This window comes from Oenanthe melanoleuca, chromosome 24, assembly GCF_029582105.1.
Source record: "Oenanthe melanoleuca isolate GR-GAL-2019-014 chromosome 24, OMel1.0, whole genome shotgun sequence".
NCBI lineage: Eukaryota > Metazoa > Chordata > Aves > Passeriformes > Muscicapidae > Oenanthe > Oenanthe melanoleuca.
Window position 1 is genome coordinate 5,539,698 of NC_079357.1, and position 18,672 is coordinate 5,558,369.

General features: G+C 49.2%; 1 protein-coding gene across 1 annotated transcript; it reads right to left on the reverse strand.

Annotated features, from left to right (window-relative positions):
• Nucleotides 1-1,477: 1,477 nt before the first annotated feature.
• On the reverse strand, nt 1,478-18,616 carry DCPS (decapping enzyme, scavenger). Its single transcript, XM_056509851.1, has 6 exons — nt 18,358-18,616; nt 16,271-16,439; nt 8,514-8,659; nt 5,940-6,053; nt 2,552-2,662; nt 1,478-1,859 (listed from the first exon to the last, which is right to left on the reverse strand). Exons 1-6 carry the CDS (start codon nt 18,517-18,519, stop codon nt 1,593-1,595), a joined length of 969 nt encoding a protein of 322 aa, XP_056365826.1. The 5' UTR covers nt 18,520-18,616; the 3' UTR covers nt 1,478-1,592.
• Between the last annotated feature and the right edge of the window lie 56 nt (nt 18,617-18,672).

An 18,672-nucleotide genomic window follows, 5' to 3' on the forward strand; every position in this document is an offset into this window, starting at 1 on the left:
CCCAGGAAAAGGATTTATCCAGCAGGAGCCAGGCAGATGGTCTGTGGAAGATGTGCTGCTTAGTTGTCTGTCACAGCCCTCTGAGAGTCTATTTTCAAGACTGAGGGTGTTTTTTCAATACCTGAGGACCAGGGAGCCTTCCTTGGAGACAGGATGGGCTTGTGTGTTGTTTCACCATCTCCATTCCTGGGCTGGCTTGGGTGGAGACAAAAAACTGGGATGTCCCTTCACCAAAGGACACCAAGCTCCCCTTTGCCAGAGAAAATGCTCTGGTATGGAAAAAAAAATTCATCCCTGTCCCTTAGCAATTTAAAACATAGGGAAGGGGAGAGCCAATGGGCCATGCTGACCATGTCCAGATTCTAAAGCTCCCCAAATCAACTGGCCTGCTCTGCTCAGGAGATGGGCAGAGCTGAAACAAGAGGGAAAGGCTCCTGCAGCAGATCACTGCAGCTTTTTCACTATGGATTGCACTTCTAGACTACAAGAATAATTTGGAAAATACCTCTAAGATCATAAAGCCCAACTGTTCATTCAGCAAATGGGCATTTCTGCAGAGAAATAAGGGAAGGTGGCTGCATCCAGCTGCTCTGCCTCTCCCTGCTGCTAAAAGGCATCAGGGAGCTGCCTGACCTGAATATTTATAAATGAGATGAGCTGAGCAGAGCCCCAGGGCAGCTCCAACAATGCCACTTCGCTTCAGCCAGCTCCAGGACACATTCTGACACAGCCAGCAGCTTGGAAAAAATAAACCACACCTGGGTTCTCCCCCACCAGCAAAAGAACCCCTCCTAGAACTCAGGGTGTGGAAAGAAGCAAAGAACTGGGGTAGCAGCAAGATGATTCCTGCAATTACATCCCTGCTTACTGACCAGAAACCAGAGCCCTTTTTGGCACCAAGAACTCATGAAGTTTTCAGAGGTTGGTGCTTAGTGGAGCAAGCTTCCTGCATACAGAGAAATTGGGTCTTTCACCACAATGGGTCATTGAATCCAACTCCTGGCACTTTCCCATCCTGCCACCACCTTGGCAGAAGGGAGAGCGCTATTAATTTTTGGGGGCTTTAACCCATAATCCTTGACAGGATTATGCAGCCTCTGTCAGAAAGGGGCTGCCCCTGCACAGACATAAATGACTAAGGAGCAGCAGAGGGGTGATGGCTCTGAGGCTGGGGAATCAGACAGCACACAGCCAGACAGGAAGGGTGAGGACTTGGGTTAGTCACTGGAGTTCTTTGGAGCAAGGCACCCCTCCCTGCTTGAGAAAAGCTGCAATATCACTCCCAGGGGTAGGAAATGCATCAAGTTTTCTGAGGATGGCAGGGCTTTTTGGACCTGTTCATCTATGTACTACCCTATTTAGGTTGATGTCTGGGGACGGGTGGAAAAGATGGATACACACAGCCACCCCCACCCAAACCCTCTGCTCACATCCCACAGGCACCCAGTCTGAGTTAAATCCAGCACACTCAAAGGGCTGTGCTACAAAACATTCAAAATCAATGTTTTAATAGACTTGAACAGACAACACAGTTTCCATAGCAAAAGATCATCAGTCCCACCTTGTACAAAAACAAAAGCACCTCTGCCTCCTCACACTTTTCCTGCCTCCTGGAATTTCTTAAACAGGGGTTCATCAGCCCGCAGGGGAAAGGTCAGAGCCCGTTTCTGGTAATACAAGGAGTCCATGGCCAGGTTGTCAATGACATCAGCCAGGAGATGGGCTCTCTCCACAGAGCTGCCTGGAGCATCGTAGCCCAGGGCGGTGAAATGCACGTGCAGGTGGTAGTAGGAGGGCTGGTAGTGCAGGTAGATCCGCAGCTGGGAGCTGGGCACGCCAAAACGCTTCACTATGGCCTCCTGGGGAGGGGAAACAGACAGATCAGCAATGGCAAAACCCTGGAATGGATGCAAAGAGCATCCCTGGATGGCAGGAAAGGCATAGAGAAAGGTAAAAGGGAGTTTGGCTTCCTCCACAGCAAGGGAAAGGGGAAGTTTGGAAGGACAGAGCTCTTTGCCACCCTCCTTTTCAGCTTCCATGGGGACAGAGCGAGGCCTCCAGCTGCCCCACTTTTCTCTCTCCATGATGGAATGTGCTATCCACCCCTATCATTTTCCCTTTCACCCTTATCACTCCAACTCACTGGAAAAGTAACAGGGATCCGTTACCAGCCAGTGTAATTAAAACTATAAACAGCAACGGCAAACTCCGGCACGCTGCAATTCCCTGACTAATCTCTTAATTAATCTCCCACCTTCCCTGGTGCAATTACTTTCCAAATTCTAACGCAGTCAAGGAAAGAGAAGCTACTGCACACCTATCTCCCAAACACACCCTGTGGAAAAACACATCAGCCAGTGAGAACAGGCAAGGGATTGGGACAGGGCTGTTAATATGAAGAGCTCACTGCTAACAGGAGCATTCCTACAGCACCTGGATGTGCCATGATCTGGGGAAGGTGCTGATGGAGGACAGGAGCCAGGGTGTCTGGGCAGAGAGGGCTCAGCTCTCCCTGGCCAGGACAGCAGCATGGGACCAGGCTCACACTCACCTTCCCTTCCTGCAGGACGTTCCTGAGCAGCGGGAGGTGCTCAGCTGTGAGATCCCTCAGAGACTTGATGTCCCGGCGGTGCACCAGGGCAATCAGGTACAGGTCCTCCAGCTGCAGAGACACACCATGGCCATGGAGGGGACACACAAACAGCACATGGAGGCAACAGTGCTTTGTACCTGACACACCATTCACAGCTTCCCAGGCTGTTATATAGGGCTGTTATAGGATCCTGGTGCCAGGGATCCCTATGGGGAACAAGTATCCAGGGATACTTGTGTTATACAGGGATATTTGTGTTAAAGAAGGACTCTTGTGCCATATAGGGATTCTCGTTTTACATGGGGTATTTGTGTTACAAAGATTCCTGTGCCATACAGGGATTCTTGTGCTGCACAGGCACACTCGTGCCATACAGGGATTCTTGTGTTACACAGGGATATTTGTGTTATAAAGGGATTCTTGTGCCATACAGGGATACTTGTCCTCAACACCCACACTGGGCTAAATCTCTGAGTGTGGAATGTGCTCACCCACAATCCCACTGCACCTGAAAGTATCCTTTCTGGAGAAACTGGGTTTTGTCCAGAAATGACCAGAAGTGAACAGCCTCATCCCAACCCGTAAATCCACAAATACCTTCTCAGCTTTAGAGGCAGATGGAGTGACCAGCTCTCTGGTACTGTGAGCACCAAGCTCAGTGCTGCCCTTCCACCTTCACATCTTCCTGAGCACCTCAAAAATACTTGGTCTGTGGGACTGAGGCTGGAGACCAGGTGCAGGCACCCACCCAGATATGTGGGGTCACTAAGCCCCTGCCAGCACCCCCCATAGGCTTCTCAGTGGTGGCAGATCTGCAGCACACTCAGATGAGCATTTACAGTGAATCACAGTGCCTAAACTGAAACTGAAAATTTTCCCAGTGATAAGCTCTCTACTTTTCCACTGTGAAAACAGCTGGCCACTTTTGAGTCACATCAGTTCTAAAAATAACAACTTTCAAGACCTAATTGGTCACTGTACAAAGCCAGGGCAGCTAAAATATGTCCCTTGAGCAGCTCTCAGACAAACCTTTGGCATCCCCCGAAGTGCTCAGCGTGTTCAATGTTTAACACAAAACTGTGGATCATTACACTAAAAAAAAAATAAAAATCCCAGTCTCCTTCAGCTCAGCTAGTGAATTTAAAATATAAACACTGGAAAACAAAGGGGTTGTGGATATTTGAGATCCAGATCTCTTCAGGGCTGTGAGAAACCCAATGCATCTCTTTGGAAATAGATGCTCATGTCAAAGGATGCTCTCAGGACCCTTCACAGGGCTCTTGAAGCACAGAGCTGTTCCTGCACCCAACCATGCTGCTCATGGTTCCACTTGATTCCCATGCACAGCTCCAGAAAAAAATGGTGTATCAGCTTGTGCTCTTTGGCTCCAGGCTGGCTGGTGAGGGGAAAAGCAAACAGCTCTTCTCCTTAGAACAACATCTGCATGTTGCTGTTTGAAACAAATTAGCCTGTTGCTAAAAAGGCCTGGAATGATGTCATGCCAGGCATCGCTTCAGGCAACGCCTCAGGGCTCCTGCAGATCTGAAAGCAACTCAAAAGTTGTGGAAGAAAAAAAAACACATCAAAAAACTTTAAAAATATAATTAAAAAGCAGCCCAAGAAACCAATTCAAACCATTATCAAGGTTGGGCAGCAGCACCTAGAAGGCTGAGATTAGCAGATTTCACCCCCCCATCCAAGAGTCTGAAATAACTGCAAGATGAATTCACAGGATTTGTGGGCCAGGGACTCAAGGAGTGTGAGGCCACACTGCTGAAAGGACTTCTGAGGGAGGGCCTGGAGAGTCCTGCTGGGAGCTGCATCTCACTTCCCTGATTTCATCCAGCAGCCTTGCCTGGCAGGTGGGATGTGGCAGAAAGAACTGGAGTTCCTAGGACACCCCAGGGCTGTCAGGATCAGCTCTGGCTCAGTGCCACCCACAGCCAAGAAGAAATTCCTTGCCTCAAAGGCAACCTGGATGCTGTCTCACCTGCCTGGGAAGGAGATCAGCAGTACAAGAGGCCTGGAGAGCTCCAGGGATGACTCTGCAGGGATGACTGCAGCCCAGCAGTTCTGGAGAAGTCCAGAAGGTCCTGTTCAGTACTCCAAGAGGCAACAGGAACATGGGGAAACCTCCCCTAAGGATCAGTCCTACCACTGAGGCACTCCCTGACCATGCCAGCTGGGAGATGTGGAGGCAGCAGGTCTCTAGAGAATGCCAAACCACAAATTTTAGCCCAGCCACGATGTGAGTTGCAAAGCTTGGTTGCAGCACACAAGGATTTCCACAGCCACAAAAGGGACAGCATGCTGCATGTCTCAGGATCTTAAATATTGCCCCACTGAGAGGGCACTGAACACAGCACATCCTATAAACTGGATATGTATCCCTGTGCTGCAAAATCTCATCAGGAAAAAAGGTTGTGCCTCTGGTGACCAGGTGGAAACTTGAGCTTAGTCACCCCATCAGCACCTGACAGGGGATTTTTAGAGTAAGTGATGTGCAAGGAATGCACAGGGAGCAGACACTACCCTGCAGGGACTCCCTGAGACAACTCAGCTCTGCACCACAAACAGCTGCTCCCTGCACAGACACACAGGATGGAGCTGCCCACCAGCAGCCTTCTGTTCCCATTTTTTTGAGTTTTCATTTTCACTTCTAGAGTCTTAATCAAATAGCAACTCTCCCCACATGCCCCTGCAGAAGCATATGAGGATCAGAAACACAATGGGAACTTTTTTTGATGCCACCAACTTCAAGGGAGGGGTGTGTGTATGGAGTTTCACCTCTCCAAACTTGAAGCATGAAAGGGAGCTGGAACCCAAGGAATAATTCTCAATTTAGGATTACAGCCTGGTCTCAAAAACCACTTTCACCAAGTGGTCACTCCCACAAGGGGTAGAGCATCTGCTCATCAGCCAAGAACCATCTGTTTAACACTGTGGAGGAGAGTAAATTGCAGCAACCAAAGGACAACACAGCTGCCTGGTTTGCATCTCAAGTCAAGGCATGCAAAAAAACCCCAAAAAAAACCACCAAAAAAAACTAACAAAACCACAAAACCAGACAAGTTCAGCAGAACAAATACATGAGATTTTGATTTGAACACATCCTGCCAACACTTGGGCTGATATGGACAAGTGAAATTGAACCTAATAAATACATCTCAGCAGCAGAGAGAACAGCCTGGGCTGCAGCATCCCAAATCACCTTGTGCTAAAAGGCCTTGGAAATGCCATCATTAACAACAGTGTGCACAGAAACCTACTCAAACTTTCTCAGGATGCTCTTAGACACTTTCTCTGGATTACTTTCAGACAGGCAGCATTAGAGGAGCAAACCAACCTGGTTTTGATTCCACTTTAAATCTGGAACCAGAACAAAGCCATTAGAAGGATCTGGGTTTTCATGGACGATTCGATCAGCCTCAGCTTTCTTCTCCAGGATATTATACACCCACTGAAAGAGAAATATGTGATTTATAAATCATCAAAGAATAAAAAACCAAAATCTCAGGTGCATTTAGCCCAAGATCATGGATTACTGCACATTCTCTGCAACTATAATATACTAAAAAAACTCCAATTTGAATTTAAGATAACCAAATAATTTGTAATTAATTGACCATAAAACACTTAATCAACCAATAAACTCTAGACTATTATAAGCACTTCAGTAAAAAGCAGTGGAACCCAGCTCTTATGGGGCTCAGCACACACCTCTTGCAGCACTATGGGGCTCTTTATATCTTTTTTTTTTACCCCTCAAGCTGCAGCAAAATCTTTACAACTGGGTCTGGGAAGGGAACTTGGCTGATTTTGTTCCTTATTCAAAGAGGAAGGAGCAGATTTGGATGTGGCTCTGGCTGCTGGCAGCTCTCTGCAGGGATATGAAAAGCCTATGTTTTTTTTGGGCAATGCATGTCTCTTGGCTCCCTGGCTGATTAGAAAACAGCTCACCACTCTTCTTCTTCCATACTTAAGGTTCCAGCCTCCAGCCTGCCTGTAATCCCTGCTCTGGTTATCCCCCCGTGCTCCTCCTGCAAGGCAAAGCACCATTCAGAGAAGAGTTATGGAAATGGAAGACACCAGGGATAAGTGACAGAGTAAAACCAGAGAACAGCATCTTTGCTCTCTTTGGCTCCCAACCTCAGCTCCAGTGTCCTTCTTTACACTTCCAAAATGCATGTTATGCTCTAGCTTCAGCACAGGACTGGCAAGAGTCCTCAGCCAGGTCCCTGGAAGGTGGTAACACAAGGCAAGAGGAAACTGCTAAAGCTTGGAAGCTGAAAATATTTGGAAACATCATTTTCCCTACCAAATATAGGTCTAAAATATTCTGGCTGCCCCAGGTGGGTAGGGAAGGTGCAGCCAGTTTCACAAATACAGCGAATGAGCTGGGCCAGCAGTTCTGTGCACACCAGGCACTTTGGGGGAAATCTATCAAGAGTTTAATTCATCTAATCAACACTCAGGATTGCTGCAAACTGGCCTGAATACATCTGGAGGGAAAAAACTACTTCTCATCCCTTGATCTGCGATTTTTTGCTTAAATTGCAATCTTTTGTCCTCAGCATCATCTTAGATTCTGCAAGTGATTCTCACAAGCACGGCACAAGCTCGCTCTGTTCTGCAACCCCAGGAGGAAAGTTCAGGGGGAAGCTCAGCAGAAAAATGGACTTTTGCCTTTTGTTGCCTGCTCTGATCACAAGTGCCAAGCTATCAGTGCCCCAAATAAGTTCACTGATCAGATGAGCTGAATTTTAAACTCAAGGCTGCCTCATGATTGGCAGGTCCTTGGCTGACTGTTCCTGCTGCTCCCAGCACAAGCCCAGCAAGCAGAACACATGTCCAGGCACTGGCACCACAATAAAACCATTATCCTGAAAGCATCCACACTTTGTATCCTCCAGCGGGAAACACAGACGCCTCTGTAGTCCCCTGGTATTTCTGTCACCCCTCACATTTTCCCTTCCACTTGACAAAACCCGTTGGAAAAAGACAAGGAGCAGCATTATTAAATCCTAGAGGTCAAGGACTGACTATGCCGAGCGTGATTTCTCAGCAGATGCCCCTGACGGTCACCAGGAACATATTTCCATGTTCTGAAACCAGCTCACAAACATTTGGGGGAAGAAGCAGAGTGAGAGCTCAAGCAATTCTTGAGGGCAGCTGCTACACCAGGAAATGTAAGACATTTGGGAGCAAAAGCAGAGAAAATATTCCATGGAGGCTGTAGCCTGGTGGAAACACACTTGCCTTTCTCCAGCTAATAAAGGCTGCATTTTAAGGCAGCAGGAAAGACAGGGGATGGAGTGGGGGTATCCAAGGCCCCTGGTTAGTTTTGGGGAGTTATTTTTAATGGAGAGCCTCAGCAGCCCCAGGATCCGGTTTATTATCCCTTCTGCAAAGGCTGGCATGAACTGATCCTTACAGACTTGTGTTCCTTTGGTCTCTAAAGGAAAACGACAGGGAGAGGAACAGGCAAAAAGGATAAAGCCAAGGAAAAAGCTGGGCTGCCTAGGGCAAGCAGCACACTGAAAGTAACAGCACGTGGAATATGGACTGAGGGGCTGAATGGCAGGAGGAGTGAGTTGTGATGCAGGAATACAAGTACAATCTGTGCCCTTCCATTTCAATAACAACCTAGGGACTCCTAAGAAGCCCAGTGAAGAGCACCAACACCCAGGAAGCCTTGGGAAAGGCAACTTGAACTACAGCTCCAGGGCAAATGTTTTTCTGCAAAGATGGAAAAGGATGTCTCAAGCCAACCAAGTAAGAGGGGACAGCACACAGAGCTGACAATGCAGTCAAGGGGGGATGGGGCAGAACACTCCCAGCTCTCCAGCCTGGGCTTCAGAGAAGCCTTCTGACAGCAGTGCTTTGACAGTGTCTGCAAGACAGGGTGTGGCAGCCATACCTGGATGCTGAAGCTCTGGGACTGGATGAAGGGCAGGGTAATGTTCTTGTAATCCTCCCAGGTTTCACGGATGAGGTGCACTTCCTGACGCAGGTATTTCTGGATGTGTTTCTCCGTGGCAGGGTACACCACTGTGGCTTTGATCTCTAGGAACAAACATTGAGACTGAGTTACCACCCATGTTGCTTCCTTCAGTCCCTAACGAATCTGGTTTCCCTTCTAAAAAATGCCACACAGACATTTTGAAGAGAGGGTGAGGGAGAATAGACATGGAAAGCAAACAAGTGTTTTAGGATCCTGCACGGCTGCTGCTTTTCTGGAGGAAGAAAGCCAATGGCACAGCCAGGGCCTGTCTTTCCAGTTCAGGTGGAGGAGTTTGCTGTCTGAGATTTTCCACACTCGCTCTTTCATGCCTGTTAGCAACATCAGGGCAGAGGTGGGGCTCTCAGGGCAGTGCTTATGTGCAGTCAACAACAAGGACAGAAACACGACCCTGGGGACAGAGACACATCCTCTTCATACTTCAATTCAAAGCTCACAGGACGCACCCAGCAACTTCATCCAGCCACAAACCCAGATGAACTCCAAGGAACAGCTTCTTCCCAGAGCTCAGTCAGAGTGCTTGGCCTCGAGCCCCAAGTACAGGGAGGCAAAGGAGTCAAGGGCACAGGGACAGATCCAGAGCAAACAATGTGAGCTGATAGGTCAACACAACTCAGGATGAGCCAAAGGAAGAGGGCTGAGTGACCCTCTGCCCACAAAAAGCATTTCATCATTTACCCTGGCAAAAAGAAAACATTTTCTGTTTGCCTCAAGATTAGAATTTTGCTGTGCAACTTCTGTGGCATTAAACAGGATGGAAGTGCTCACCTTGTCAATCTGGCAGCAGTAAATCCTACCCACAGGGCTAAAACACATGGAAAACATCCATCTTTGGCCAAGGTTGGATGTGCAGTACAGAGACTGTCACATCTGAGTGTGTCTGCCTTCCCAGCTGACACAGAGCTGCTATAAACTTCAGTGCAGCAAGGTGAAAAGCCCATGGCAAAGCAGACAGAGGTGAGTGGCCAGGGCACTGTGAACACTGCAGTCCAAGCCCAGGGTCTGCCACAGAAAACCATGGGCTGCACGCACACCAGGGCACCAAAGTTGTGCTTCATACCTTAAGTACGTACACAGGCTAGCTAGACACTGAACATAAACACCTATTTGCTCCCAGAGCCAGGATTTAGGATGGTTTGAGTCTTTTTTAGTTTTCTGCTTTCTGTTTTTTTTTTTTTTTTTTGGGTTTTTTTTTTTTTTTTTTTTTTTTTTAAGGTCAGCGCTGCACAATCTGAGAGACTCTGCCTTTTCATTGCATGCCAAACCCAGCTTAATGAAATCCACAGGAAAATGCTGGTAACATGAAATATGAAAATGCAAACCACAAGGGCAGTCTGGTCTGATTCCCACCATACACATGTTCAAACAACGTTGTTTTCCAGGACTCAATTAGCACTTCTAGCAGGATGATGTAATACCAAAGGAAAAAAGACAGAGCTGCAGCTCTCCTCACTTAAAAAGATCAGCAAAGCACTGGGGAGAAAACAAAAAAGGCAAAAGATAAAATACCACAGCCAGCCTCAGGCTGAAACTTTCACAATTTAATTTTATACCCCAAAAATAGAGCAAGAACTGCAGCAGAAGCCCCTCAGTGCTGGGTGCTGATAACCACGGTGTGTGGGGGTGGAGGGGACCCATAATGGCTTCCCTGGCACCTCCCCAGTTTGGGGGTGGCTGCTCATGGTGGGGAGAGAACTCAGGGTGCTTTAAATGAGAGATCATAGAACTCCTTAATGTGCAGCTGCAGCGGAGCAGATGTTTGGAAGCGGAGGCAGAGGAAAAGCTGTGGTTCACTTATGATTCTTTCCCTTCTAAAGGGCTTATCAACCCCAAAATGCCCCAGCAATGCTAATTAGCATCAACCACTGCAGCCAGAGAGGCCGTTTGATACCTGCTCAGAGCCTGACAGTCCTTGGGAGCCACACACAGGGTGCAAAGCCCCAGCTGAGCCCGGGCTCAAGCTGCAGGAAACATCCACAGCGAGACCAGGCTCGCCCCGCAATCTTTCCAGCGCTGGCACATGGCCATGCTGCGGTTTCCAAGCCTGCTCCTGGCAGGCTCCATGTGCACCGGAGCAGCACGTAGGCTGTGGGGCACCCAAAACCTGCCCTGGCCTGGAAACGGGGGTAGGGAGCTGCTGGACACGTGATGTGGGTTTCTAAGCTGGCTGAAGCACCAGGGATTGTCTCTGCTCACATCTGAGTCACATCAGCCAGCCTGCTCCTGAACGCCAGCCCGGGGCCACCACAGAGCATCTGTGGTTTATTCTGGAAGGCAGGACTGACCATCAACTAACTGCAGGTTATAAAAAGACAGGAGGTTTAATTGAAGGAACCTGGATCAGCAGGAGGCAGAGAACAAGTGCCCAGGCTGGTCACTCTATGATGGCCACAGTGCTGGGAAACTGCCGAGGAGAAAAAAGGCTCAGATTAACCAGGAACTCACTTCTCCCCTCTCCTGCTGAAAACAAGAGAGGAAAACACAACCTAAGAGAAAATGAAAATCAGAACACTATTTGGTGAACTTAAAGGAAAAAGGGCTGGAGGCAGCTGTTGTCAGGAGAAGATGAAATAAAAGCAGAGAGAGCTCATGCAGGTAGGAAAGGGCACACCGAGCTCACTAATGATGCCTCATCCCCTTCTGTGCCACACTGTCCCCAGGCTCAGCCAAAATCCCCATCCAGCTCAGCATATCAGTGAGGAGAAGCCTCACACTCGGTTCTCCCACCCCACTGTAGCATCAACACATACTGCCAACCTGTTCTGAACACAGTTAACCCTGCCAGGGAGCCAGGAGAAGCACACATGGCAGGCACAACTTGTTTCTCCTTTTGGGAAGGAGTGTTTTTTTTCCTCTTTGCTAGCAAGAAGCAAAGCTTTCATTTATAAGCTCCCAAATCAACCTGACCATAAGGTGCAGAAAGGTGCCAAGGCAGGAACAACAGGCAGGTCAACATTTGCACTCTTGCAGGTTTTCTTTTCCTCTGCAAACCTCGTTGCTGCTGCACCCAGCTCTGAACTGTCTTCACAGCAGCAGGGGGGGAAGACAGCACCTTGGATGCAGCCCTAAAAAAATATATAATGCCCTATGTAAGTATCTAATCCTCTACACAACTTCCCCCTTCATGAACCATCTGTTTGGTTTTAGGATCACAACTGCACGGGGGTCACACAGGAACACCAGATTCCAACCCAGCCCCAGCCAGGTATATCCATGGCTTTGTTCCAAACAGCTGGGGCACTCTTTAGTGAATGAATTAAAGCTGTGAAGGATAAAGCCTGCAAGAGCTCACAGTTTCCAAGGCCAGCACATGCCAGGGCAAGCCAAGCACGCTGCCAGGGATTCAGCTAAGGCTGCCTGGCCCCTCAGGCTCGTGCCAGAAGGACTTGGGGGGCTCAGTGAACTTTAGCTGCAACAGGCACTGCAAAAAAGAAAAGCTGCAGTTTATCACCCATGCAAAATACAGAGCAAAGCACAACAATACTCCCCACCATCCTCCAAACCACCCCACATGCTCCCACAGCTTCAGGCTCAAGCTTTTTATTTATGTGTAAATGCAAGAAGTTTTCTTGGCTGGGCAAACTCCAGAGGCAGCCAAAGCACAGAAACGCAGGGAGAACAACCAGCCTTCCCACTGCAGCTCCTGCAAGTTTCTCCAGCTCTTCACTGCCTGAAACCAGACTCTTTTTGGGACGTGGATTGCTTCCTGCATGACTGAAAACTTTCCTTCCACGCTCTCCCATTTTTCCCACAATTTCTCCATCCCATGTTGGAGCAACTGAGCCAGAGCTTCTCCCATTGTGCTTGTTTTAAGATGCTTTTAATAAGCTTCAGGCTGCAGCCAGGGAGCAAAGACTCCTTAGAGGACTCATAAGAGCCCTTAAATCACACCAGCACAGCTTTGGAGAAACACAGTCCCACAGTAGCCAGGCACGAAGAGGCTGCTTTTTGCCACAAACATCTCCTTGGTAAATGGGTGTGAGGAATTAGATGTTATAAAGGAATGTGTATATTGAACCATCTGACTCTTGCAATCCAACCTCTGGCAGCAGGAAAATGCTTCCCTTTCTGTAAATCAGCCCTTGCTCTCCCTGCAGGAGAAATCAAGGCTGGGGGCTTGCCTCTTAAATAAAGGCAACATCCAGAAAGTGGCCTTAAAATAAGTTGCACATGCCTGCCTTTGGTAGCAGCACAGCCACATCAGCTCTGACACACTACTCCCCACATATTCAGTCTCCTCTCCTCACTCCAGGGGTTTGGGTTGCCCTTCAGACAACTCTGACCATTACTGGCTTGTCTGCAAATGTTATTTCCCATTTTAGCCTTGACACATGCAGTAACATCAGTGAGATGAGCAGGACTCATCTGGTGCCACCTTCACACCAGTGTGCTCCCAGACCTAAAAATCTCAGAGTGAATTCATCTTCCCCAAGTGAAATGTCTCTTCTGAGGTCAGAGGGGAGTCATTTGCTCAAGTAACATGCTTTGGCTTCCCTTTCCCTGTGTCACCATACAAACAAGTCATCATTGCACATGGCCTGTGCTGGTTTGATTGCCCAGAGGGAGCAGCACCAAATCGCTTCAACAAAGAGGTGAGCAGAGAATGAAGGAAGACCACTTGCAGCTGAATGAAGAGCCCCAGGTACCTGGGACCACAAAGGCAGCACTGAGAAACATGCTCTGGAGGCAGCTCCTCACAGCACCAGCACGAGTCACCCACAGTCATTTCCTCTGTCTGAGGTCCCTCTTAACTCAGAGAGCAGGAGGTGTGGCAGGGGTCAGCTGCCCAGGGTGCTGGGAAATCCCCCAGGTTAATTCCTTCATCACACAACACAGGACTGTTCCATGAAACTGCTTAATGCTGAAGTCTGGCCTTTTCTACAAAATATTTCACTGTGTCTTGTACCCAAGTGTAAAGTCACAAGGACCAGGAGTTAAAGCCCTGTAACTAACCCTACATCTAAGGAGCTGGCAGACCCTGTGCAAGAGCTCCCTGGGTCTCCACATTATCACTCAACATCCCAGGTCAGTCAAAACCTGACTGCAGATTTACAGGCAATTCCTCCAGTTTAGGTTTTCAAGCCAAATTCTTCATGTCAAACAACACTCTTGGGCCATGACTCTCTCCAAAGGGTCATTTCCTTCCCCTCCTGACACACAGGGCTGTTTTCCTGGTGCCAGCCCAGCTGCCCACCAGCAGCTCATAAAATGTGCCCACCAAACAGCTATTTGCTGCTAATTGCTTCAAAAGAAGAAGCCTCTTTGCTCTCCACTCTGACTCAGGGAGCCTGGACAGCAGCTCCAGGATTTACAGCCCCCTCCTGATCTGCTTGGAGCTCCTCAGAATCCAGAGTGAGTTGAGGGGTGGGAAGCAAGGATGCATCACTGGTTAATATTTCTGCAAAAGCTTGCCTTTTAAAGACTGATTTAGAAGCCATTAAAAAGATAAAGCTTGGTAGAAGAAAGCCAGAGGTTTCTTCCCCATTCAGACATGCAGGAGGGGTTTCACTGCTGGCATAAGCCTTAAACAAAATAAGGAATTCTGTTATCAGAGCAATGTGCAGTTACACAGCACTGCAGCAAGGTGCTGTAAGGAAGGAAAGGCCAGCAGGGCTGAGCAGGAGGCAGCCAAGGGGATTTCAGTCTTGCAATGCCACCTCGTGGGAATCACTGCAACTCCTGCTGGGCTGGGATACAGCAGGCACCAAGCAGGGGCTTTCCCAGCTAAGAACCAGGAGCTTTAATATCTTCCAGTAACACCCACGATGTTATGGTGTTTTCCTCAGACTGAAACTCACTGTAACAACAAAATCTTTAATTTTGAGTCTTTCACAGGAGAAAAGGAGTTTTGCACAACTCAAGCTGACAAATCCAGACAGTGCTCCCTCCTATACCATGGGAACAGAGCTAAAACAGCATTTTTGGAAAAGCACAATCAAACTTCCCAAAAATTTTACTTGGCCCTGCAACAACATCTTAAATAAGGCACTTGGAATAATTTTGACTATTAAGCCTGTTTGGTTGCTGCTGTGTTTATGAAACCATTGATATGGAATTTATCACTGCACTTCCAGAATTTAAATACATACCAGTATTCACATGGAATTAATTGTGGAAGGTGATTCTGCTCTGCTCAGGTGAGACCCCACCTGCAGAGCTGCTTCCAGCTCTGGGGTCCTTAGCACAGGGGCCACTGGAGTGAATCCAGAGGAGGACTGGAGCAGCTCTGCTCTGGAGACAGGCTGACCTCAGAGCCCCTTCCAAGGCCTAAAGGGGCTCCAAGAGAGCTGGAGAGGGACTGGGGACAAGGGCCTAGAGTGACAGGACAAGGGGAATGGCTTCCCACTACCACAGGACAGAGTTAGATGGGATATTAGGAAGAAATTCTTCACTGTGAGGGTGAGGAGGCCCTGGCACAGGGTGCCCAGAGAAGTTGTGGCTGCCCTACCCCTGGGAGTGTTCAAGGCCAGGTTGGGTGGGGCTTGGAGCAACTCGGGATAGTGGAAGGTGTTCCTGCCCATGGCAGAGCGTTGGAACAATACAAGATTTAAGGTCCCTTCCTATCGTGAGACCCACAGCTGGTCTGTGGGTTAGACAAGGTTGGTAAACAAGGTTTGTTTTGGGAAATAGTCTCTGACTAAGGCTGTTGGCTTGGAGACCGAGAAGATAAGCAAGAAGAAATCTGCAGCTGTGAAAAGCATTTTCAAAAAAGTCTTGGGAAAAAGAGGCATAACATTCATTGGCGTAAAACCTATTTATGTGGATCTATTGTGGCCAATGAACAAAGTGTAACCTTTGTAGACTGTATAATAAACACAACTGCTTGTTGTAATAAACAGATATTAGCCTTCTGAAGTATAGCATGCCTTTTGTGTGTCACCTGCCTATACAGTGACATCTTCCAACCCAAAACAGTCTGGGATTCTGAGATTTAACTGACGTGCCCAAAGATCAGCACCACCACTGCAGGACACCCTCCTACTAAGACCAGAGTCCCCTATGCAGAGCAAGGGCCTTCCACTACAGCTCCCCAACTTGCCCATCTGCCCTTGTCATACTTGGTTATCAACAGTTTTATAACACAGATGTGTGAAATCAGCAGGGGGATGGGGCTCAGCTGCCCCAGCACTTGAGGTTACCAGCACTTAAATCCTCCCCCAAATACAAGTTGCCTGTCATTACCAGGTAACAAAAAAGCCCATGAGATGCCACTACGGGATGAGAAGCAGCTGCGGACTGTTTCAAGAGAAGCATTCTGGAAGGAGACAACTCCCACCCGAGTAAGAGCACTGACAATCACCCACACAGAGCCCTCACAGCCCTGAGCCTTTCTGCACCTTCACATACCAGGTCATCAAGCCATGGCTGTTCAGTCCCTCATCAGCATGTGTCCATGGCATGGCAAAAACGGGATGAAACAGGGTAGCATTCAAAGCCTCAGGATAAGATATTGCATTCAGTGTGGCAACAACACATTGACCTCCCCACCCAGGCCAGGTGTGCTGCTGTCACCAAACCACAGCCAGGGTGGCACAGCCAGGTCCAGCAGTAGCACTGCCCATCTCACTGCATCCTCCCTCTGGAATGGGCAGGAACTGTATCCTGGCATCCCAGCTGCCCTCCCAGGAACCCTGAGCAGGGCTGAGGGCACTCACCACTCAGCTCCGGGGGAGGGCTCAGGTAGAAGGTGCAGTAAATGTCATTGTGCATCTGCAACTCTGCATTCATGGGCTTCTTCAGCAGGTCTGGGATCTTCTCCTCCTGGAAAGGAGTCTTTTCCAGGATGACTACAGCATCTGTGCCCTCTCCAGAGAGGCCAATCCTCTGGAATATGAATGGATAAAGTCATTAGCAAACAGATACAGCACTGTGTGGACAGTCTGAGGTCAGAGATCATGGCAAACACCTCACAACCCCCCAGTCCTCGTGCCCAAACCCCCTTGCAGGCCAGACACCCATCCAAAAATAAGCAATATATTGGCTTGGAAGCACAGCAAGAATTTGCTCTCCACTAGAGAGCACAGGTGGTTTTTGTGGGAGCAGGGGATGTGGGCAATGACTCAGCCCATCTGCGCCTCCCCAGATGCTCCCAGGTTTCCAGCTGACCCACAGCACCAATTTCATCTCTGACACTTCCCATGAAGAGGGCAAGTGCAGGCCTGGGGATTTGCAAGTTCTGGGGCAAGGGGCACTTACTGCTGCCCTGCTCCAAGGAACCACAGCCCTCAATCCAGTGGCCTCAGTGCTGGTTTTGGGAGGTGCTGGGTGGGGAACATCCCTGAGCATCACTCCTGTCTGTACAGGATCCAGGTGAGGCCTCCCCACCCTGTCACCTCGAGAAGGAAGATGTGTGCTAATGCCTTTACAAACAATTCAATGGGTGTTAATGTCTGAAACGGGTCTGAATGTTTCTACTGACTTTGGGCAGTTTGGCTCCTGAAAGAGACAAGGGTCAGCACAAGCCCGAACTTGTGAACACTGGGAGAAAATGCCAGGTTCAAGGGGGAATATGCAGTAGGTGGTTCGGGAAGGCTGAACCTTCCTGGTACCTCAGTGTAAGGAAAATTAATCCACAAACACCAGAGGTTTATGTCCAAAAAGGAGACAGAGGAGTCCTTTTTGCTTTATTCGAATAAAGGGAGAGGCCATGGGGCATTCCCCTGGGATCTCTCGAATTTTTGGAGGACGCAGCCTCCCTTTTTATCCTAATTTCCCGGCCGCTTTTCCCTCTCTCTTTCCCCATTGGCTGAGGTACTCGAGAGGCACAGACTTCCCGGAACACCTGACATTCCCCTCTAATGTATAACCCTCCCTTTTAGTTTTTAATTCTTGTAGAATTCATAGTTTCCCCCCCTGCTGCTTCTTTCATCTTCTGTTACCCAATTTCATTTACCAGCAAACCTACAGTTTGTTTGTAAAGGCAAATCTCTTTTTCCATTCACCCATCAGTGTAATCCCTCCCATTGTTTCTTTTATCTCTAGATGCTAACTTTATCTGCCAACAGATTTACAATTTATTTGTAAAGACAAATGTAACATTCCTCTCATCAGCAACGGGGAAAGGAAGATGGCAACATGCAGCCGGGAGCTTGGGATAAAACAGAGGCTGTGCCCTCCAAAACTCGAGAGAGAAAACCCTGTGGGCATGTGGTCCAGTGGACTCTCTCCCTTTATTCGAATAAAGTTGAAAGACTATCTCCTTTTAAACACCAGCCTCTGGCGTTTATGGATTTCCCTGACATGCTCACAGGGCAGGGCAGGTCTGTGCCCAGCTCTGCTGCTGCAGCAGCCGAGCACCTCGAGACCAAAGAACTTCCCTCTCCTCATCCACTGCTTGGATGCACATCTGCGGCTGCATGGTTCCCTCACCATGCACAGACAATCTCAAGAATTATTACAAATTTTCCTGTAATGGCTGTACCATTTACAGTCCCAGAACCAGCACGCTGCTTGCAATCCAGCGCTACTTTTACCTACCAAGCACGAACAACCTGCTTGAACGCAAAAGCACCGAATTATACCAACAAGAAAGAGGGTTGCAACAAGCTGTTCTCGGCTGCCAGCTCAGCCTAGTTTGGGCAGCGCCAGGCTGGAAGAGCGGGTCGGAACCAGGCTGGGATGCCTGAGGGTGGCCGGGGGCTGGCGGAGAACGGCGCCGGAGGGCGGGGCCGGGGGCGGGGCCTAACCCGGAGCGCGGAAAATGGCGGTGAGCGCCAACAGCCGCCCCCCCACTCCCCGGTACCTCTGCGTGCAGGAACACGATTTTGTCCCGCGCCGACTCCCGCAGGACGCGCCGCACTCGCAGGTCCGACAGCGTGAAGGCGGCGCCGTCGCCTTGAGTGACGGCCCCACCATTTTTCTCCTCCTCCTCCCGCTTCCTCTTCGGCTGCGGGCCCTCCGCCATGGCTCGCGCCCGCCCCCGCACTGCGCACGCGCGGCGCCTGAGGGCGCGCTGGGGAATGGCGCCCCCTGGCGGCTCGGAGGTCGCGCACCCCCGCGGCTCCTCCTCCCACAAACGCCCGAACCGGCGATTGAGACAAAAATACCGAAAAAACAC